General features: G+C 43.8%; 1 protein-coding gene across 15 annotated transcripts in view; it reads right to left on the reverse strand.

Moving 5' to 3' along the window:
- Positions 1-23,392, reverse strand: part of LOC134221577 (collagen alpha chain CG42342) — a 638,959-nt gene that overhangs the window by 304,578 nt on the left and 310,989 nt on the right. For 13 of the 15 annotated variants that reach the window (XM_062700773.1, XM_062700777.1, XM_062700769.1 and 10 more), the window contains one exon: positions 16,360-16,439. The exons of the other annotated variants lie outside the window; for them this stretch is intronic. In XM_062700773.1, coding sequence (XP_062556757.1) covers positions 16,360-16,439 — 80 coding nt within the window. The remainder of the gene's footprint in view (positions 1-16,359; positions 16,440-23,392) is intronic. 15 annotated transcript variants of the gene reach the window in all.

Raw genomic sequence — 23,392 nt, forward strand, 5'->3', positions numbered from 1 at the left:
TCCCTCCGGAATCGGGAGCGATTCCTTCCGGAATCGGAAGCGATACCATCCGGAAACGGAAGCTATTCCATCCAGAATCGGAAGCGATACCATCCGGAAACGGAAGGGGTTCCATCCAGAATCGGAAGCGATTCCATCCGGAATCGGAAGCGATTCCATCCGGAATCGGAAGCGATTCCATCCGGAATCGGAAGCGATTCCATCCGGAATCGGAAGCGATTCCATCCGGAATCGGAATCGATTCCATCCGGAATCGGAATCGATTCCATCCGGAATCGGAAGCGATTCCATCCGGAATCGGAAGCGATTTCATCCGGAACCGGAAGCGATTCCATCCGGAATCGGAAGCGATTTCATCCGGAACCGGAAGGCGATTCCCTCCGGAATCTGAAGGCAATTGCCTCCGGAATCGGAAGGCGATTCCCTCCGGAATCGGAAGGCGATTCCCTCCGGAATCGGAAGGCGATTCCCTCCGGAATCGGAAGGCGATTCCCTCCGGAATCGGAAGGCGATTCCCTCCGGAATCGGAAGGCGATTCCCTCCGGAATCGGAAGGCGATTCCCTCCGGAATCGGAAGGCGATTCCCTCCGGAATCGGAAGGCGATTCCCTCCGGAATCGGAAGGCGATTCCCTCCGGAATCGGAAGGCGATTCCCTCCGGAATCGGAAGGCGATTCCCTCCGGAGTCGGAAGCGGTTCCTGTTGGAATCGGAAGCGGTTCCTGTTGGAATCGGAACCGGAATCGGAAACGGTTCCTTTTGGAGTCAGAAGCGATCCCCTCCGGAATCGGAAGGCGATTCCCTCCGGAATCGGAAGCGATTCCCTCCGGAATCGGAAGCGATTCCATCCGGATTCGGAAGCGATTCCATCCGGATTTGGAAGCGATTCGATCTAGAATCGGAAGCGATTCCATCCGTAATCGGAAGCGATTCGATCCGGAATCGGAAGCGATTCGCTCCGGAATCGGAAGCGATTCCATCCGGAATCGGAAGCGATTCGATCCGGAATCGGAAGCGATTCCATCCGGAATCGGAAGCGATTCCATCCGGAATCGGAAGCGATTCGATCCGGAATCGGAAGCGATTCGATCCGGAATCGGAAGCGATTTCATCCGGAATCGGAAGCGATTCCCTCCGGAATAGGAAGCGATTCCCTCCGGAATCGGAAGGCGATTCCCTCCGGAATCGGAAGGCGATTCCCTCCGGAATCGGAAGGCGATTCCCTCCGGAATCGGAAGGCGATTCCCTCCGGAATCGGATTCGGAAAGCGTCTCTATCTGGAATAGGAAAAGATGTTCACCAGCATTAATTATTTCCGGAATCAGAAGCGTTTTCTTCCGGAATCGAACAAAATTTCCCTCCGGAATCGGAATCCTGGTTGGAAGATTGGATCGGATTCCTTATGAAATAGGAACAGATTCTCTCCGGATTCAGGAAAAAAAAAACTTTCTGGAATCGGAATTCAGAATTGAAAGCGATTTTTTTTATGATTTGGAATAGATTCCGTCCGGATTTTAACGAAAAATTTGCATTTATTGATTTCATTCTAAATTAACTTTCAAATTCTTTTTCGGTAAATTGTTATTGCAATATAGAATTAATTTTTTTTAAGTTTCAGCATGCACATTAGCTCGAATCAATTTTGTTCCATCAAACAAATCTGGCAACTTGTCTGTGTGCTATGCCGAAAAAACTACCACTCTTGGAACGCTCTTCCATAACGATGGCGCTGATGGGGCGGTAAAAGTGGGAAATTCATATTCAAATTCATCTTCTTACTACCCCACTGCGGACAACGCACGGAAAGAGGGACCGTGATGGGAAGGGGCGTAAAAAGCTACTCTCCGCCTCGGACACGACGAAAAGTGTCGTTTGCATCTGAAGTGGATCGGTCTGCTGCTGCTTCGCTATGCAGCAACAAAGGCAAACGTTCATCGTAGCGTCGTTGTTGGAGTCACTTTCCACTTGTGGATGGCCAACTATGGCAAGCTAAGCGAGCAGTTCGGTGGAAAGCTGTTGGAAAATGTTTCTGCACATCCATTGTCCGAAAGGGGTCTGTCATCCCCGTAGAGGGGGTTCAAAGCACGTACGGGCAGCAACACTTTTGCCATCTCTTGCTTTCATCGTCATAAAGCGAGCCACACCGCACGCTCCCCAAAGAATCAAACTGAGCTATGGGAAATCATCGCCTTCGTCTCCATTCTGTCAACGATGCTGCTAACTTTGGGTCGGAACATGCACACGACACTAATATCGCAGATCGCAGCAGAAAATTTCTATTGTGCAGAGGGCCCTTTTCAATCTTCTTGCATGGGCATCGTTTATCTCCCTTGTTCGTATCAATTTCAGACGAAGGAAGAAGCCCAGAATTCTAAATCACAAAACTTGCCTCTTTCGTTGGCAATGTGCAACCCACTTCGACGGCGCTGGCTGGCCGACTTTCCCAAACTAGGCAAAGTGCACCCGAAAGAGATCAGCACCAGCAGTTGCAGCAAAATTTGATGAGTTTCTTGTTGAACAAGTCCCCACAGTTCGAGGGGCACATCCAGAAACGAGAAAAGATAAAACATCAAACTTGTTTAGCTGCTGATGAAATTATAAAAGTTTGTTTAGGATTTTCTGGCACTGCTGGTGCTGATAGCAGCAAAGACCCCAGACTCCCGTTGCCAGCCACCTCCCAGGAGAATAAGTCGAACGCTTCCAGGTTGCCACGGCGATGCTCTGTTTCGACGCAGCGTCGATGACGACTATGATGGTAAAAGTAGAACTTCATCCGAGTTGTTGAGTTTTATTTTGGATTTGCAGTTGTTGTGAGTTTACGACCGTTAATGTCGCTAGTGTTCACGCGACCAACATCAAGTTTGCGCTGCTGGGAAATGTCAAAACATTGATGTTGACATTGATGCTCAATTCTATAAGCATATTCACCACCAATGACGTCCAATAACCAGGAAAGTTTAGCTAAACGAAGCATTCTCGGACAGAATAGTCTTGATGATTACAGCGCCACCAACATTCTGGGACATTCGGTTCTACCGATCCGACCGGTGAGTTGTGTTGATCCGGGCCAACTTGTTGAAATTTCCCGACTCGTTCCATCACAGCACACTTTACTGGCATTCTGACGCGGTGGGGTCCCGCCGGAAGGCCAAGATAAATACTTGCTCTCACTTTTCCTCCTGGAAAAGTGAGGCAAAAGTTGAGTTTGAGCAATGCTATTTAAGTTTGAAGTCGATGATGGTAAAAGCTTCTGCCGGGCGGCGATAGTCCACCGACTACTGACTGCACATACATTTTGGGGCGCCGGAGTCGAGTTCTTCAGTCGACACTAACACGGTGGGGGAAGGCGTTTTATTTGATAATGATAATCTCAAGACGGAAAGTAGTTAGAATAGATTGCAGCAAAAGAGATGTAGGAAGTATTTAAGCCTGGATCAAAGTCTTGCAAATTTCAGCACAGGAACATGCTTCATTGTGAGTGGGAAGTTCAACAAGTTGTCAAACTCTAGTTAGGCAGTAATTGTTAATTGCATAGTTACGAGCGAACGCAGTTGTCGTCTGCATTATTTTTGGGATAATTGCCTCTGAGAGACATTCTGATGTTCTTGTTAAGAAAAAATATATATTTCCAGTATTTGATTATTGTAACAATTTTATCAATATTTATTGAGGATTGTCTATTGCTACAAAAGGTTGATATCTTATAAGGGGCGTCCAATATAAATCTTGACCTCTCGAGTATCAATTTCACGCTTCCAAGGGTTTGATAATGACTGCCATTCAATGGTTGTTTGAAACATGAAACTGTACGTCGCTCGACTCGAGTAACGACATGATAATCTACGACAAACTACATCCCCGCTACTTTGAAGTTGGGGTGAAATATGCTGAATGGAACAGAAAGCTCCAACGAGCTTCATAGTATTAAGCGCCAATGCGTGATTGGGTTGCTGCTAATTCCCAAGGACGTGCAAGCTGAGGACCAAATGTTGTTTTTATTTTCAAACAATATCATCACCAACGAGCACTAACCACACGGTGGGAGATTCGACGACCAGAGCGAAAGGCATTCCAAAGTTTGTCAACCGCTTAATAGTACGTAAAAGGTTAAGTTTAGTCTTGGAGATGTTTTTCACTCCAGCCGTTGATGTTCTGATCTGACGCATTTGTTACAGCCATATCAAAATCGGCAGCGTTAGTCCATCGGGACCAATACAGTAAACTGCTGAAACAGCTATCGTTTCCCATCCATTTCCACCCTGCGACTAACACTATTTGGACTACCGCATACTTGGTTTTGACAATTTATTTATTTTTTTAAACTTGCTTTTCTTTGGAAAGCCTATTTGCCACTTGGCGTTATGGAGCCGTTAACAGAGTTTATGATCCATCCATTCCATAATCCTGCTGATATTGCTGCAGATATTTCGGGAGGTGGCAGCGTGGAAGACCAATGGACCGCCATCAAGAATGCCTTCATCGCCACCAGCGAGAACAATCTGGGCGAACTGCGCACCCAGAGAAAACACTGGAAGACCTGGAGGAAGATAGAGGAGTGAGAAGAAGCCAAAGCCGCGATAGAGCGATCAAAAACCAGATGAGTCAAAGTCATAACCCGTCAACGATATTCGGCTCTGGAGAAGGAAGTGAAACGATCATGTCGACGGGACAAGCGAGTGTGGGCAGACTCTCTGACCGACGAAGGAGAGAGAGCCGCAGCAACTGGAGACATTCGCCTCCTCTACGATATCTCCCGACGCTTAAGCGATGCGAAGATGAATGCAACGATGCCTGTGAAAGACGCGAATGGTCAGTTATTGACCGACCCAACTGACCAGCTGAAACGCTGGTTCGAGCATTTCGAACAACTTTTTCAAGTGCCAGCCAGGCCATCACCACCTCGGAATGATCTGTCTAGGATCCGACGTATAACACACGTCAATACCGAAGCTCCATCACTGCTAGAGATTCAAACAGTCATCCAAAGCATGAAATCGAATAAAGCCACAGGGGTTGATCGCATATCAGCCGAGATGCTCAAAGCTGACCCCATGACATCCGCTCAACAACTGCATCGTTTATTTCGTAATATCTGGGACACCGCAACTTTCCCGGTCGACTGGATGCAAGGTATCTTAGTGAAGGTGCTCAACTGACTGACTGAACTGACTGTATGCGATAACTGGCGAGGCATTATGTTGCTGTCTACCGGAAATTTATTCTAGCCCGGATTCAGGAGAAGATCGATGCGACTCTCCGGCGGCAGCTTGCCGGATTTCGTGCCGGAAGATCCTGTGTGGACCATATTGTCACGTTCCGCATCATTCTGGAGCAGGTCAACGAATTCCAAGAGTCCCTTTACTTGGTATTCATTGACTAAGGAAAAGCTTTTGCCGTCTCAATCACGAGAATATGTGGGGCGCCCTGAGACGCAAGGGAGTTCCAGAGAAAATCATCGGCCTCATCGAGGCAGAGTATGAGGCCTTTTCGTGTAGAGTGCTGCACAATGCGGTATTGTCCGACCCTATCCGGGTCATAGCTGGTGTGAGGCAAGGATGTATTCTATCACCGTTACTGTTCCTCATCGTAATCGACGAGATTCTGGTAGATGCGATTGACCGTGAACCAAACCGCGGGCTGTTATGGCAGCCTAAAAACCATGGAGCACCTAAACGACTTCAAATTGGCTGCAACGGCGCTCTGATATGCAGAGTAAGCTCAACGACCTTGCCAAGCGCTCCTCTTCGGCAGGTTTAGTCATCAACATCAACAAAACCAAATACACGGTAAACACGGTGACTCCTTCCAGTTTCACAGTAGCCGGGCCACCAGTGGAGAATGTTGAAAGCTACTAATATCTTGGTAGCTAAATGGCGTCAGACGGCGGTAACAAGATCACCATAGGCGCACGAATCAAGAAACCAAGGGCTGCCTTTGCGAGTTTAAGAAATATCTGGAAAAATAGGCAGATAAGTGAACGCACCAAAATACGAATTTTCAATTCTAAGTGAAATTTGTGCTGTTATACACTAGCGAAACATGGTGTGTATCAGTGGAGAACACTCAGCGGCTGCAGGTGTTCATCAACAGATGCATGCGGTACACAATTCGGGCTTTGGTGGCCTCACAACTAGATTTCAAACAACGAGCTCGATGATCGTTGACACAAGAGGTCTATAGCAACCGAAATACGGGATCGAAACTGGGGCTGTGTCGGCCACTCCTTACGTAGGGGCAAAAACGAAATCTGTAAAGGGATTAGACTGGAACCCAGTGGGACATTCCAGCAGAGGCAGACACAGAGGCTCATTGTGGTGCAGCCTCTATCAAGAAATAAAAGAAGTCGATCGAAATCCAATCTGGCAACAGGTTAAAGCGATAGACGGGCAACGCTCAGGATGGAGATCTTTCAAGTCGGCCCTTTGCACCACCGGAGGTGTACAGGATCCATAAGTAAGTAAGTATTCCATAATCCATCTAACGTCACGAACGAATCGAATGTCTCACTAAATATTTTGACGCTTGATTGGATCCATCCAGCGTTGCCCTTTCTTGAGCTTGATTGACTGCTCGTAGTTGCTACTCCATTATGACCAGATCAGCTGTTCTTGCACAGGGAGCCAACAGATGTTTGCTTGGGACTTGCACACATCTGCAATGTTCAAGTACTGGTTGTCGTGACGCTTACTCGCGAAATTAAAAAGTTCGGCTGGCAATTCTGAGATGCCGGCACGATCAAAATCAAAACTGTACTTATCGCCTTGAAAATCGCCTATAGAATGCCTGCATGAGTTCCTTTGCGGAACTCATGCAGGCATTCTATAGGCGGTTTTCCTAGCTTGCTAATAATGATGAATGTGTGTGCACTGATAAAAGTCATTTTACATATTTTGTATTCAATTCCATCTGTGAATCTTATCTACTACACTGGTGATCTCATTTGTTAGGTCATACTGGCGCCTGCCACGTCAGAATGCAAGTCAATGTAGGGAAGGGGGTGGAAAAGATGATGCAATCACTCGCCACTCAAGCCGAATATACCTCTGCACTTGCCACGAGTTCATGCAGAATTTGTTCGATTTTTTTTGGTCTAGGTTCGAGAGGCAGAAGTCCGTCTTGGTTAACGAGCTGCCAATGTGATAGATAGGAGAAAGCAACTGATGCAATTTCTAATTGGATGTAGGAAACGAGCTTTATAGTTCATTTACAATTCTAGCAGATTACTGCTAGAATATTCAAGTTGAAGGTATAGGAATAGAAATGGAAACGGTATGGAAGTCCATTTCCAGTTCTAGCGATTGCTAGAACATGAGAAATATAGAGAAAAATACAAAGTAGGAGTATGGAACGGACCTGGGATTGAACCTATGACCTCCTGCGTATCAGGCAGAAGCAGTAGCCATATGACTACCAAGCCTGTTTGGACTGAGCGTTACTTGGAAGAAAGCATTATCTCCTCGCTTGATCCAATTCATAGAATAGCAAAATTAATGGCTTTTGGGGTGCTGTCTTTTCCGGAGTAGTTGCCTTCGGGGTACTGGCAATCGAGGTAGTGAGGTGGAGCTATTAGTTTCATAAAATATCAGCGCACTTGGCCTTCATGTCCATCAGTGAATAAGCCACGGCACTAGACTAAAAACTGTGTCCCATCCCATGACGTCGAGGACCCAAGGAGTGTACATTAATCTTCTTAGCAAAGTCACTCCCAACGATTCGTCAATCATATTCCCCCCTGAATGTGGAATGGTTGGCACGGCTGTCCCCGTTTATTTTTCTTGTGCCCAGACTGGCAAAGTATGTGCTGGTGCCATAGATAGCCTTAGCAAAAGGCGTGTTGACGATGACCAAACCTTCCGACAGCTTCCAAATTCTCCCTGATGCCGGTTGGCCATCCTCTCGACGGATTTGGACGCTCATGAGGTCAGGGAGATTGGTCTGCGTCTGGATGCATCGCGGCTAGCCACGCTGCTCTTCGGCATGGGCACAACGAAACTTTTCCTCCACTCGTCCGGGAATATGCTGTTTTCCAAAGGATCGTTGACGAACTTAAGAAAATAGTCTTTCGCGAATGGAGGAAGCCTTTTTATCACGCGATACCCCAACTCATCTGGTCCGCATGAGTTCCCGTTGCACTTGACAAGTGTTCCAAGCAGCACACATGTTGTAAACAAATTACTATTACTCATATACAAACAAATTCAGTCATAAATTAGTTGCTGCAACCAAATCGTCCTGAATTGTGCTGATTGTGCTTGGCTGCTGAAAAAGGCTGGATCAGCAGGCTGCCGGGAGGGATCCGTGGGAATAATGGGTTGAGTTGTGAACCACGAATAGAAATAGTCCTCTGGAATTCGGCCGTGTACTGGGAAGCTCCTACCAGGGAGGCGCAGTAATCCCCGAGACCATTGGCAACTTGTGCAGGATCAGGAATTGTGCGGTTGCCTTGGTCAAGGTGGATGGGAGCCACCTTCGATTTACTACTTATTACATTTACCCGCCTCCAAAGTTCGGCGGAGGTCTGTGACGGGTTAATGCTGTCGATGAAGTCTTCCCGTTACTTAGACATCACCTTCCTGAAGATGATCTTACATTGTCGATGTTTCTTCTTCTAAGACTACAGGGCGCCATGCCTAAGCGACGAGGGAGGTAGGTCCGCGCAGACAAACGACATAGCGCGCTCGTCCTCGTACTCCTCCCAATCCATATTTCCAGCGGCGCCTCTTGATGTACGCGGGAGGGGGATCATTGGTGGAACTCTTCACCGGGCAGTGGTCGCTACCGTATAGATGTGCCGGCCTTCCAGGAGAAGCGCGGCAGTACGAACCTACATACCGCAGAAACATCAATAGCCGTGGCGGAGTGCCTGTTGAAAAAGGTGGCTCCCGTCGTTGAGAGTGACGAGATCACCTTCCTGGAATGCTTCGGCTAAAACGGTGCCTTGAGGGTTGGACCTGGACCCTCCCCACATTGGATGGTGGGCGTTCATATCCCAAGGAGAAGCAGGGATGTGCCGCAAGGGATGTACATGCTGATAATTGTAATCGGAATTGACAGAACATCGAAAGGGACATACAGCAGTTCTCCGATGTCTACGGAGTGCCTAAAGTTGTTCTCAATCGTGCTGGTCCCACGGGATTTACCTCCGAGGGTCCGATCCATGAGGGTGTTGAATACACGGTTAGCCTCTTGGAGAGCGATGGTAAATGGTAAGGTGCACACCAAAAAATTATGAATATTACAGGTGACGTATTTCAATAAAATGTCACGGAACCTAAACACAACACCCGGTGCGACGCACCTAACGGACAAGCAGTCGATGACTTGATGTAGTGAAATACTTGTTCAGTGCCAATCGTGGAACCTGTTTTACTTCGATCACTTTTCGTGCAAGAATCGGAGATACAGGGGTTGGACAGAATGATCGGGACAGGCAAAATTTTATCGAAATTCAAATGACCATAACTTCGTGAAATATCAACCAATTTCTTTGGTTCTGACTGCGTTCGACGGTAAAATAAATCAAGTTTTGGGAAACTAGTTCAAATTCATGGTCAGACCACTGAATACCGGAGATAATCCGGATTATTTGAGGGAATGTCAAAAATGCTGTTTTTTAAGTGCTTATATTTTTAACTTGGGTGAAATGTTGACCCTTTTTATATTTTTAGCAGAGCTTTTCCTGAGTTGATTGATATGTTGACGTCACAGATCGAGCAACAAACACCTAAGATATGGCGGATTCCGTGAAATCCGTGAAACCGGTTCCACCTTTTCTCGCACGCACGTTATTGTTCTCGTATACAGTGTTCTTGCATCAAGTGGTACCCCATGAAATAACGGCTGGCGCAAATATTTGAATCACAATTGTTCTAGAGGTGTGCGTCGGTCCAAAAATCGTCGTTGGCGACGGTGGTCAAATCCTCTACATTTGGTATGGAAAATGGTATGAATTTATCGGTAATTATCTTCTGAGTATTTTTATACCTATTGCTTGGACAATTCGTTCAATTTTCAACAATAAAATCTTCAGAATTTTCAAAAGAGTTTACTTGAGTCTGAATGTCCTCGAAGAAATATTTTCAATTATTTTAAATTTGGGAGGAAAATTGAAATTAAAATAAAATCTTATTTTCCCAAATTTTCACGGGATTTTTTTTCACTTGATTTCATTTTTATGATTTTCCAAAATTGTTAGAGACAACCCAACAAACATTGGAAGCTGAAAAAGGCCTTATTTCGTAGCAAATAAGCTTATTCAGCTAAAAAAGTTGCTTCTTCAGCTTAGATTGTTTGTTGGGAATGAGTTCAGTGTTTTCAAAATAAATTCTTTTCATCTTCCATAGAATTTTTTTTGAACATCCATTTAAAATTTCCAAGGAAGTTCCGAGGCGGCAATGTCCCAGTGGGGGATGTAATACCAATAAGAAGAGTAGAAGACAATTATAGAAACATTCGCTCAAAAATGTTGTGTAAACGATTTTGTTAGGTATCAGTCATTTCATGTAGGTCATCCAAAATCTTTGACTCTGTCGTGTGACTTCAATTGTTGAAGTCACAAGTCACAAGTTCATCGAACACCACTACTGGCTGGCTGGCCCCGCAGTGTGGTGTTTGTTTAGAAACTCGCCGCGTCTGCATTTTTTGTAAACACAACGTAGGGTAGCTTTAGTAGTTGAATAAAAATTGCACTTCTCTTCATTCCGTCACCGAGACTGGTCGCACGTTCTCTGTCATTCGAAAGTCATGGGTGGAACCAAATCTAAAAAGGAACAAATTCATCACGATGAAATTGTAATCAATCAGCAGCAGCAAAGTCAAGCTTCAGCACCAGCAGCCGTAGTGATAAATTCCAGTGGCCTCGGCCCAATTCATATCTTAATCATTGTGGTCGTGTTATTTCTCCTGGGAATAGTTGCTCGCTTCGTTTGGCGATTGATAGTTCGAGAGATACAAATTCGGAATGCAGTAAAGAAGCCGGAATTGTCAGGAGTAACGGTAGTGTAAGTTGCACTGGAAGTTCAGTCACTGGAAGCCAGATTTACCACCATTTCGAACCGCAACAGATTTCGTTGGGCTATTTTTTCCATGGGTACATTTTAGACCATTCTCCCCTACAAAAAATATTTGTAATGACTTTTATAAACCATGAAGATTGGTACCCATATTGATGTAATTGGAAAAAGGTATAACTGCCATGGGGTACCACTTGGTGCAAGAACACTGTCTACGAGAACAATTGGTGGAACTGGTTTCACGGATTTTACAGAAGCGGCCAGCGGCCATATCTCAGGTGTTTGTTGACATGACGATCTATGACATCAACATATCAATTAGCTCAGGAAAAGCTCTAGTTTCTGTAAAAACCCAGATTAATCCACCTAGCGGTGATGGTGCCTTTCTCGTTTCTTTCGAATGATTAATTTCTACGCACTTTTGGTGAAAAAAAGTACTTTGACCATAACTTCTGAGCCTGATCCGGCCAATTTTCAACAGGAAACAATGGGACCGGATTCTGCATCGAATGCAACTTCTTGCGAGCAAATCGGCTGAGGGTACATATGTGTCAAAAATGAGTGAGATTTTGAAAAATATATTTTGGCCATAACTCCATAGTCCGATTTCGCCAATTTTCAATACGAAACAATGGGACAAGGTTCCGCGTCGAATGCAACTTGTTGCGAGAAAATCCGTTAAAGATAAGTGCCTGATAAATGAGTGAGAATTTTGTACGTGTGTCTTATGTAAAAAAATAATTTTAGCCATAACTTCGAAACCCATAGTCCGATTGGGCCAATTTTTAATACGAAACAATTGGACAATATTCTACGTCGAATGAAACTTGTTGTGAGCAAATCGGTTAAGGTTAAGTGCCTGAAAAATGAGTGACATTTCTTACGCGATTTTTTCGTATGAATTTGTATTTTGACCATAACTTTCGATCCCATTGTCCGATCTGGCCAATTTTGAATAGGAAACAATGGGACAGGATTCTGCGTCGAATGCAACTTGTTGCAAGCAAATCGTTGAGGATAAGTGCCCAAAAAATGAGTGACATGTATTACGCGATTTTTCCGTATGAATTTATATTTTGGCCATAACTTTCGATCCCATAGTCCGATCTGGCCAATTTCAAATAGGAAACAATGGGACAGGATTCTGCGTCGAATGCAACTAGATGCAAACAAATCGTTGAGGATAAGTGCCCGAAAAATGAGTGACATTTTTTACGCGATTTTTTCGTACGAATTTGTATTTTGGCCATAACTTTCGATCCCATAGTCCGATCTGGCCAATTCCAAATAGGAAACAATGGGACAAGATTCTGCGTCGAATGCAACTTGTTGCGAGCAAATTGGTTGAGGATAAATGCCCGAAAAATGAGTGACATTTTTTACGCGATTTTTTCGTACGAATTTGTATTTTGACCATAACTTTCGATCCCATAGTCCGATCTGGCCAGTTTCAAATAGGAAACAATGGGACAGGATTCTACGTCTAATGCAACTTGATGCGACCAAATCGGTTCAGAATAAGTGCCCGAAAAATGAGTGACATTTTTTACGCGATTTTTCCGTATGAATTTGTATTTTGGCCATAGCTTTCGATCCCATAGTCCGATCTGGCAAATTCCAAATAGGAAACAATGGGACAAGATTATGCGTCGAATGCAACTTGTTGCGAACAAATCGGTTGAGGATAAGTGACCGAAAAATGAGTGACATTTTTTACGCGATTTTTTCGTATGAATTTGTATTTTGGCCATAACTTCTGATCCCATAGTTCGATCTGGCCAATTTCAAATAGGAAACAATAAGACATGATTTCGCATCGAAGGCAACTTGTTGCGAGCAAATCGGTTGAGAATAATTTCCCGAAAAATGAGTGACATTTTTTACGCGATTTTTTCGTATGAATTTGTATTTTGGCCATAACTTCTGATCCCATAGTTCGATCTGGCCAATTTCAAATAGGAAACAATAAGACATGATTTCGCATCAAAGGCAACTTGTTGCGAGCAAATCGGTTGAGAATAATTTCCCGAAAAATGAGTGACATTTTTTACGCGATTTTTTCGTATGAATTTGTATTTTGGCCATAACTTCGGATCTCATAGTCCGATCTGACCAATTTCAAATAGGAAAAAACGGGACAGGATTCTACGTCGAATGCAACTTGTTGTGAGCAAATCGATGAGGATAAGTGCCCGGAAAATGAGTGACATTTTTTACGCGATTTTTTCGTATGAATTTGTATTTTGGCCATAACTTCTGATCCTATAGTTCGATCTGTCCAATTTCAAATAGGAAACAATGGGACAGGATTCTGCATCGAATGCAACTTGTTGCGAGCAAATCGGTTGAGGATAAGTGCCCGAAAATGAGTGACATTTTTTACGCGATTTTTTCGTATGAATTTGTATTTTGGCCATAACTTTCGATCCCATGGTCCAATCTGGCCAATTTCAAATAGGAAACAATGGGACAGGATTCTGCATCGAATGCAACTTGTTGCGAGCAAATCGGTTGAGGATAAGTGACCGAAAAATGAGTGACATTTTTTACGCGATTTTTTCGTATGAATTTGTATTTTGGCCATAACTTCTGATCCCATAGTCCGATCTGTCCAATTTCGAATAGGAAACAATGAGACAGAATTCTGCGTCGAATGCAATTTGTTGCGAGCAAATCGGTTAAGGATAAGTGCCCGAAAAATGAGTAACATTTTTTACGCGATTTTTTCGTATGAATTTGTATTTTGGCCATAACTTTCGATCCCATAGTACGATCTGGCCAATTTCAAATAGGAAACAATGGGACAGGATTCTGCATCGAAAAATGAGTGACATTTTTTTAGTAGTTTTGCACACACACACACACACACACACACACACACACACACACACACACACACACACACACACACACACACACACACACACACACACACACACACACACACACACACACACACACACACACACACACAGACATCACCTCGATTCGAGTCGAACTGAGTCGATTGGTAAATAACACTATGGGTCTCCGGGCCTTCTATAAAAAGTTTGTTTTTGGAGCGATCATATAGCCTTTACCGTATACTTAGTATACGAGAAAGGCAAAAATATCAAAAGGGTCAAAATTTCACCCAAATGAAAAATACAAGCGCTTAAAAAATAGCATTTTTGACATGCCCTCAAATAATGCAGATTATCTCTGGTTTTCGGCGGTTTGGACATGGATTTGAACCAGTTTCCAAAACTTGATTGTCAGAATCAAAGAAATCGGTTGATATTTCACGGAGTTATGGTCATTTGAATTTTGCTAAAATGTTGCCTGTCCCGATCATTCTGTCTAACCCCTGTAGCTGAGAGGTAGCGTGTTGGGCTCTGTCTTAGCGGGCTTATGTTCAATTCTCGTTCTAATCCTTCATTTTTTTGTCAATAAAATTGTAGGGTAAAATTAAAGTATCACCCAATTTCTCGTCAAAAGTGACGCTCATATATGTCAGTGTCACGGCACCTAAAATTAATGCACCAACTCGAGGTTTGGAAGATTGTCCAAAACCCGTTGATAAGGGAGGGTCGGGGTTCTGAAGGGAGACGATAATGAAGTAGTGGTGTTTCCTACCGTACCTGATGCTGATCCTGGGCAGACCGGAGCCAGTGGAAGAAGGAGATCCATTGACTGGCCCTGAGCTCGATGCGCACTCGTTGAGTCGTCACTTACCCCCAAGTCCCATTTTATCCAAAAGCACCATAATAAATATAATTAATTAATCTGGTAGCAGTTCAAAGTCCTCCATCGACTAGCAACTGGATCTCATCACGCAAAAATTGCAGCAAATCAAGTCGGACATATCACCTAAGTATCACTTTATTTTACTTAATTAATTTAGAATATCCAATTAGTTCGTTTTCTGGGCGTGTATGATTTTATCCTTACTTAATCTATAATATAATACAATTGTTTTGCTCTTACCACGTTTATGCATCATATAATTTCTAAAAACTTACAATATTTTTCAAATTGGATGGGCAAAATCAGAGTACACAAAAATCTAGTGTTATAATTTTTGATACTGCTTTTATTCTTCTTATCTCATCAATTCAGGATTCAAGAACTCTATTCTAAATTTACAATTCAAAACGAAACATATTTCCTGAATTCAACAAGGATATTCCTCGACGAATAATTGGCTTTTCCATCCTTGAAGACAACTACTTATATAAAGCATGATGATATTGAAGAGACGGTCTCGCCGATCCAGGACATGTGGAAATTCGGTGAGAGAATTCCATTATATATATTCCATTGTATATACATATAACATCGAAACTATATAAAAATACCATCAGGGCACCCAATTGAAGCGATTTGGATAAGAAGAGTTAAATCGCCAACTTACTATTGATAACATCTCGTGGATAGAGGGCGGGCTCTTCTCCCCATCTATTGGTTCAATCTGGGAAACGAGGGCTAGATTATATTATTGTATGTACGAACTTTCTTGTGGAAGGAGATTCTCTATTCATCCCGTGGATTCGCAAGTGTCTCTGCTTATGGAACCACCCCACCCATTTTTGGCCCTTCATACAGGAGTTTGATGAAATATAAACAATAATAAAATCATGATCAAATCGTTTGTCAGATATGGCTAGTGCTATCGGCAGGTGCATTGCTACAATAGATGGTAGTATCATCATCATCATCATCATTCAGAATAGCAATACTAATAAATACTAACATGTCATGTTATTATAAAGTTAATTGGAAATTTCTTGTAAAAATCTTGGGCTGACGGGCTTAACCAGAATGTAAAACAGAACAAGTTCCAGTTGGAATATAGCTATGGAAGAAAAAGAAGACCTGTGAATCACACAAAACGATGAATTGGTCCATTCATCAAGCTTGAGCAACTCGACGTAGTTTTTGATAAGATCTCAAGAAACGACATTCGAGAAAAACCCATGTCATGTAAAAATCAGGTGCCGTGAACAATCATCCACTAAGTTTCATTCAGTTAGAAACTCGATAATGCATTGTTATAGTTTGATCCTTCAAAGTAAAGGAGAGATGTAGTAGGCGTAGCATACATACGATATCAAAGGATTCAAAAAGGATTTTATTTTTTATTTAATAGCTTCACTGCAATATTCTTTGAAATGATCCAGATCTTTCTGATAACTTTTTAAAATCATTCTGATAGTTTTTTGTCCAACAATCAACAATGGCTCAATGCCTTATCAATTGGAGCTCTTTGCGAAGGTTTTCTGATTAATTTAAGTATTCCAGGTTAGATAATCAGACTAACTAACGATGTGAACAATTATAAGATTGATCAATCAAAAAATCTAAACTCACCTCCACACCTGGTTCACCTAAGTCTCCTTTCTTTCCTCGCTTCCCTCTCTTTCCTGGGGGACCTGGAGGGCCAGGTGGTCCTGAAAATAGAAGAAAAAGTAAAATGTCATTCAAACAAGTTAGGTATTCCGTCGCTCTCATTTTCACGCTGAAAATGATGACGTTATATTTATTATGCTATTCTGATGCTATGCGTGGGCCACCGCCTGTTCGGATCACATCTTCCATGAGTTCAAAGCCAATCAGCTCACATTTCACGAACCATCATCATGAATGACACCGAAATACCAGATGAGCTAATCCCCACTACTAATTAGAACCGACCGATATTGCTTCATAAATCTTTCGGAACAGCCTCTTGCCAGGCATCCGGCCCGTCACTCGCACGCTCTTTCTCCCCAGCTTGAGAAATATTGTAAACAGAGTCATCTCCATCCATATTATGTCCATGGGTCTATGGTTGCTTTGACGCCAAACTAAACTTCCACTTGTTGTTCGATGAAGCTGTCAAACTTGTGTCACACATTTTCGGCTAGACTGGGACTAAACTTATCATCGCCATCAGCCGCAGACAGAGCGCTGGTGCTGGTTACATGCATAAGAGGAATAACGATGAATGCGATATCGTCGTCGAAGACTACGACGACGACGATGCGAGAGCGAACTGAACTATGTATAATATCCCATGGTGGTAATTTGATCAAATCATCATCATCTAGCATCGGTCGTTGACAGTTCGCTACTAGAGGGGGCGTGACACGTTGCGTTGGGGCCACGATGTGATGAGGGGAGAGGCGGAATAGCTGTTCGGTGGGTGGATAAATTGTGACACATTCAAAACATTGAACGAGGCTGCTGATGTCGACGACGATGCGGTGATGATGGTGACATTGATGGGGCTAGTAGTTTACCACCACGATGCGGGCCGAATGGCATATCTGGAGGATAGGACTGAAATCCAAACGCAGGAAGCGCCGTTTATGAAGAGTGAAAGCAACTTCCTCACAGCTGTTGCCATGGAGACATGTTTTCACACGTTGGATGCTGCCGGTTTGATAGGCTACTGCGGTATTCAGATATGAGCATGTTTTCTAGTGATCAGGGTCGCTTTATGTCTACATGAGTTTTAAACATTTTTCGTAAATCTCAATTAAAAATAAATTCTGTCTTCATTATGGAACAAAAAGTAATTCTTCGAATATGTTGTACACCGAACAGAATGCGTTCTGCATCGGACATTCATCACTCCACCGGACGACAGCGCGTCTCCATGGGTGGCAGTGAGTTGATTGAATCCTATTTGCAGCAGATCCCGTTCCCGTGAGACCGTTTAATTACAGCAATTAATATATTGACCAGGCGCGTCTTTAATTATAAAGCTCGGCTGCACCGACTGCTGATGGCCGTCACTGAACGCAGGAATTGATTATTTATTACCACTTTGGAACAATATTTAATACCTTGAACCAACATCAACATCAGAAAACCGGTCGATGGCGGGTTCCTATACGTGAACGAGAGTACCAGATCGTGTAATCAATAAGCAAATGGACTTCTGACGGAGAACTTCATTACATGGGAAAAGAATCAATGTTTTCAGCATTTTTCCGTAGGGTCAACTAAAGCGGAATTGCTGACACAATATGCAGTGAATGAAAACCGATTCCGTGTTGGCTGCATGCAGTGGAATCAACCCTGTGGACCCTAGATGTTCGGGGGAACTGAAGGAACATAGCCCAACCAGGTTTCCAGATGAGACCTTGTTTAGGCTTTTTATTGAATACTTAATGTTCCTTTTTTCAATAAAATTGTAATTCACCTAGCTTTTTATGTGATTGTATAGCATTTAAGCTGCTTTTTATTATTAGTGAGACTTTTTTCAAGGTATCAACTCATTGTGGTACTGCAACTGAATACTAATCTTATATATAAAAATGAAATGGTCTGTGTTCGTATCCGCATAACTCAAAAACGGCTGAATAGATTTTTTTCATTTCTTTAGCAGAAACATTCGTTATAGTTTCCGACGGGTTTATATGATATTTCCTAATGCAAAAATTACGAGTAAAGTTGAGCAAATCGTGAAAAACTAAAATTGTGATTCCTATGCGAATTTTGCATGGGCAGTTCGGAATGCACATTCTCGCCTACTATGCAGGACAACGTCTGCCGGGTCAACTAGTTGATTATGAAACCGAAATCTAACAGATTGAGATTAAATCAGGTTTAATTAAAACGATTAACCGTACTCAGAGTCTGCGACAGCAAACTAATCCTTTCTGCCCTCGCAAAAGTAGTCCTACGCCAAAATCAACAAACCGCCGAGGACCCCCCCGTCGATAAGTGCGAAGCCAAACGCCAATATTTATGGGATCTGTTGCTCGGGAACCATCGGCGTTCATCAACGTTGGCTAGCGTGGCAGCCGGATTGGTGATTAGAAGCCGTAGCGGGATGCCGCGATGGATTCGAGCGAAAAAATTCCCAAACCCGCCAAGAGGATGTTTGTTTTGCGTGAATCAGATGAGAGAAAACGTGAGTCCGCCAGTCCGGCGTGCGGTGGCGGCGCGGCGGATTGAATTTCCTCGCAAGCGCACACGAAAACGCGTGAGATCATCAAAGCCGGCGTTGCGTAGATGCAAGCAAATCGGAGTAGGCTTGGGCGCACTGGGGGTGCCAAAAATTGTTGATATCGAGTCCGGAGACCGCCGGCCGTGTTCGCGTCCGTGCAATCGTCATTAGACTGATTCATTTTTGTTTCAGTGAAAATCACGTATCTACTGAAAATTCCAATCTTATGTTTTGAGCAGAATAATCAATTTAATCAATAATCGAACACATCGGTTACAAACAATCGTAGGAAGCAGCAGGCCCCGCAAACCGATCCACATAACATACATCTGAAAAAAAAACTTCGTTCATCGAAGCAAGATCCCAAATGGATTTGACAATTATCGCTACCGCCACCACCGGCCGCCGTCATGGCGGCAAAGATGGAGTTTCGCATTTCAGTAGTGCGCTTATCGCAACACGGCGCGGTCCACGTGGGATTCCTTTTTTGTGGCTTTGGTGGTAAATATTTACCGAGACCAGCACCAAACATCGTTCACGTCTCCGAATCGTAATGTGTGGCGGGCGGAGAGTTTGCGGATCTTAATGATGAAATTTCTCAGATTGACCTTCCATGGTAAGAAAAGCATCAAGGATATCAGATTACTGCGGGATGAGATGGAAGACTTGAATTATTTTGCAAGCAAAGCGATGGGACGGTCGTTTGTCTTCGGCGAATGGACGCTGATGGTTGATTCTGATGTAGTGAAGCACTTGTAAGTTGGTTAATGACTATTTTTTTGCATCGATGATTCTTTCGTTTAAAGGATCATTATGCTTCTTTGGTGGCCATGATAGAACTTATAGTTAGTTAATATCCATCGACGGAAGAACGTTGAAATATCAAAAAAGAAATGTAATTAGGGAAACGGTTTTCGATGAGAATAAATGATTCTATCCATTATCTACTCTGATTCTACGTGGCTCTTAAACGATGAGAAGGATCATTACCATCTAGATGCTAAAAGATAAAAAAAAAACGTTGCGGAAGATCTCAAGGAAATGCTCTGTGATTGCAGCTAACTGCTTTAAATGAGGTGATGAAAGATACTTAACACATCACGTTAATGCTGTCTAATCTTCCATGGTCATACGATGGGTTAATTGTAGCACTTCAAAACATGGCGAGTGTAGATTTCGCGTCGAAAAAAGACATCTCTTTGACAATTAGGCTTTTATTATAAGTTCGAAAAAAAGGAATAAGGAACTGACGAATCAAAGCGATCAATAAAGAGATTGTTCATTGGTGAAAGCTAGAATGTAGTTTCTAGAAGTTGTTTCAAACGATATGGAATTACTTCATTTTTTCTTTTTCTATTCAAACTTGGTTGTACAGTTTGCAAGGAAACCAAAGTGGGCCATAGAATTCAAGAAGGCTAATGACAATTCGCGCTAATCATTGCAACGCTTCTGAAAGTGTATGGCCAAGAATCGGAACGCCATTACACCGATAACGTCAAAGCCCACCGAGAAGTGATTGACGTGATTCCAATGTCACGATTCCAGGAGCAAGACCACAAGCTAAACGGGTTTGATGTTTTGCATACGGAGGTGCTGGACATGGTCCGCCAGCACAAATTATTCTGCAACATTAGCCACCCAAATTACATATACCTTCCTTCAATGACCGTATGAAGGACTGGTCCAAGTTTAAGACCATGTTCGAATACTTGGTGGTGAAGTGTGGAGTTTTCGGTGTTAACAAACTTCTTTATCTCACAAGGCTCTGGTGACTGACGTAGCTGGCCTCATAAATGCAAATATGATTAACTTCTTCACTCAAGTTTGGAAGTAATTGAGAGACCTGCAAAATGGTGGGTTGACATCAAGGAAGGAGCGCCCAACAGAGCTCTGGTCCCCACAAGTCCCTATCTCACGCTTCCACGGGTCGTCCGATGACAAAAGACCGCCAGCTAAGGGTTGTGTACTTAGCTGGTAGTGCAGCCTGGGCACTGTTGTCCTTCTGACATCAGCTAGAGTGAGAAGGTACGCCTCGAGCGTCTGTTCACCAGGAGGTGCGGCTCAAACAGCGTCTGCCTGGTACCCAGCGGCTGATTAACGAAATGCTGTATCGCGACAGCTACACCTAAGGTGGCAGCCCCATCATCGCGATGTAGGTAACGCGACCCCGGTAAGGTAGCTTACTGAAGCCTCTCAAATACCACGAAAAATGGAGATAGAAGAAAAAGAGAACGTTATTTTTGGCAACCGACCCGGCAACGAAATAAGGACTATGATTGGAAACTCGGTTCCTGGAATGTCAGGACCCTAAATGAACCTGGACGAGTGAGCCTTCTGGCTCGTGAACTGCAGAAGGTTGGAGTGAACGTGGCTGCTATTCAAGAAGTCCGATGGCCTAGATCCGGAGAACGTGAATTCCGAGCCGTGGACCCCACGACCAATACTGCATTCAGGTATAACATCTATCACAGCGGCGGTGAAAAAGCAGAGCATGGAGTTGGTTTCGTAGTAATGGGCAAGCAGATGAAGCGAGAGTGATGCGGTGAAACCCATTAGCGAACGAATCTGTGTGTTGAGGATACAGGGCAAATTCTTCGATTACAGCCTAAGCAACGTGTACGCACCGACAAACGATAAATCCGACGACGTGAAGGACACGTTTCATGAATGTCTTGATAAAGCCTATGGAGAGTGCCCAAAGCATGACGTGAAAATTGTTATCGGAGACGCTAACGCTCAGGTCACTAGAGAGGACTTTTCCGTCCCATAATCGGTAGGAGACCTTCACTCCGCTACCAACGACAACGGCCTACGCTAGTAAATTTTCTGCTGCTAGAGGATGGCCATCAGTAGCACCTACTTTACGAAAGAACATCCAAAGCACACTGGAGATACGAAGGTGAAACTTGCAACCAGATAGACCATGTTCGTGGTGGTGGGCGCATTTCTCGGATGTTATCGATCGGACATTCAGAGGTCAACATTGACTCTGATCACTATCTCGTTGTCAGTAAAATTCGATCACGGTTGTCAACTGTATCGAACAAAAGATCACACGAACGATGCGTTATAATATCCAGCGATTGTCGGCGGAAGGATATCGGCTAGTACCGCCAGAAGCTCGACGAACGGATAAGTGCAATCAACGTTAGCGACAACATCAACGATCTGTGAGTCGATCCATGGAGCGGTGAGTACACACACGAGAAGTGGTAGGCACTGCACAGATGCGACCCAGGACGGTTGGTTCGATGTGGAGTGTCGAGAGTGACGAGACGAAGAACGTTGCCAGAAGCCGGATGTTGGTGTCAGGTACCCGATCGAATAGAGATCGTTACAAGGAAGCAAGAGCAGCCGAAAACGAACCCATCGCAGGAAGAAAAGAGTACGAAGAACAAGTGATTAGTGAAGCGCAGGAAAAATGGAGCAGAACGATATGCGGAGGTTTTATGGAGTCTCAATGGCGTGCGGAGAAAGACAGAGCCATCTCCGTCATGTGCAACGACCAACAAGGGAATTTGCTGACAGATAAAACTGAAGTGGCTGCCAGGTGGAAGCAACACTTCGAGACTTTGTTGAATGGAGGAAGTGACGGTGCATCGGAGAACAGAATAAATATTAGCGACGATGGACAAGCTGTGGAATCACCTACACTAGATGAGGGTTAAAAAGCTGTCAAAGGCTGAAAACAATAGACTGCGGGAAGGTCCAGCTCCGGCTGAACTTCTCAAACATGGCAGTGAGCAGCTTTGCAGAGTCGTGGACGATCAACGTGGGTTCATTAGTGGTGGTGGTGTGAAATAGGTGCTGATGGTGAAAATTTGAAGTGGTAGAAGAATTTGTATCTTGGAACATTAGTGACGGATAATGATGTTACCGCGAGGTGAAAAGGCGTATTGCAGCTGCAAATGGATGCTACGGACTTCGTAACCAGCTTAAGTCCGTAGTCTGCAAACGAAACAAAACTCGCGCTGTATACTCTCCTGATTCTTCCGGTGGTTTATACGGCCATACATGGACATTAAGGAGGTGATCGAGAGCTTGGAGTGTTTGAGCGTAAGGTGCTGCGGACAATACTCGAATACAAGAGAACAGTATCTGGCGGCGTCGATGAATCACATGGTACCAGGTATATAAAGGCTGGATATTGTTAAGCTTATAAAACGCAGAAATAATTTTCTTTCTCATACAAAACTTGTAAAAAAGGATATTCACTCCAATTTCAACCTTTTATAGGTAGCTCGAGACCCATAGTCTTATATACAATCAACTCGACGAACCAAGGTATTGTCTGGTCTTTGTATATGTGTGTTTGTGCATAGAGGCGACAACAATTGTTGTCTAATTTTCATCCTCAACCAACTTCAATTGAGTGCAAGAAACAGCTGCTATGGACAGTATGAGCAGTCACGCCCTTATGCTACGTTTAGACAAGGCAAGGAGATTAACCAATACGTAACTTCT

This window comes from Armigeres subalbatus, chromosome 1, assembly GCF_024139115.2.
Source record: "Armigeres subalbatus isolate Guangzhou_Male chromosome 1, GZ_Asu_2, whole genome shotgun sequence".
In the NCBI taxonomy this organism is placed as follows: Eukaryota; Metazoa; Arthropoda; class Insecta; order Diptera; family Culicidae; genus Armigeres; species Armigeres subalbatus.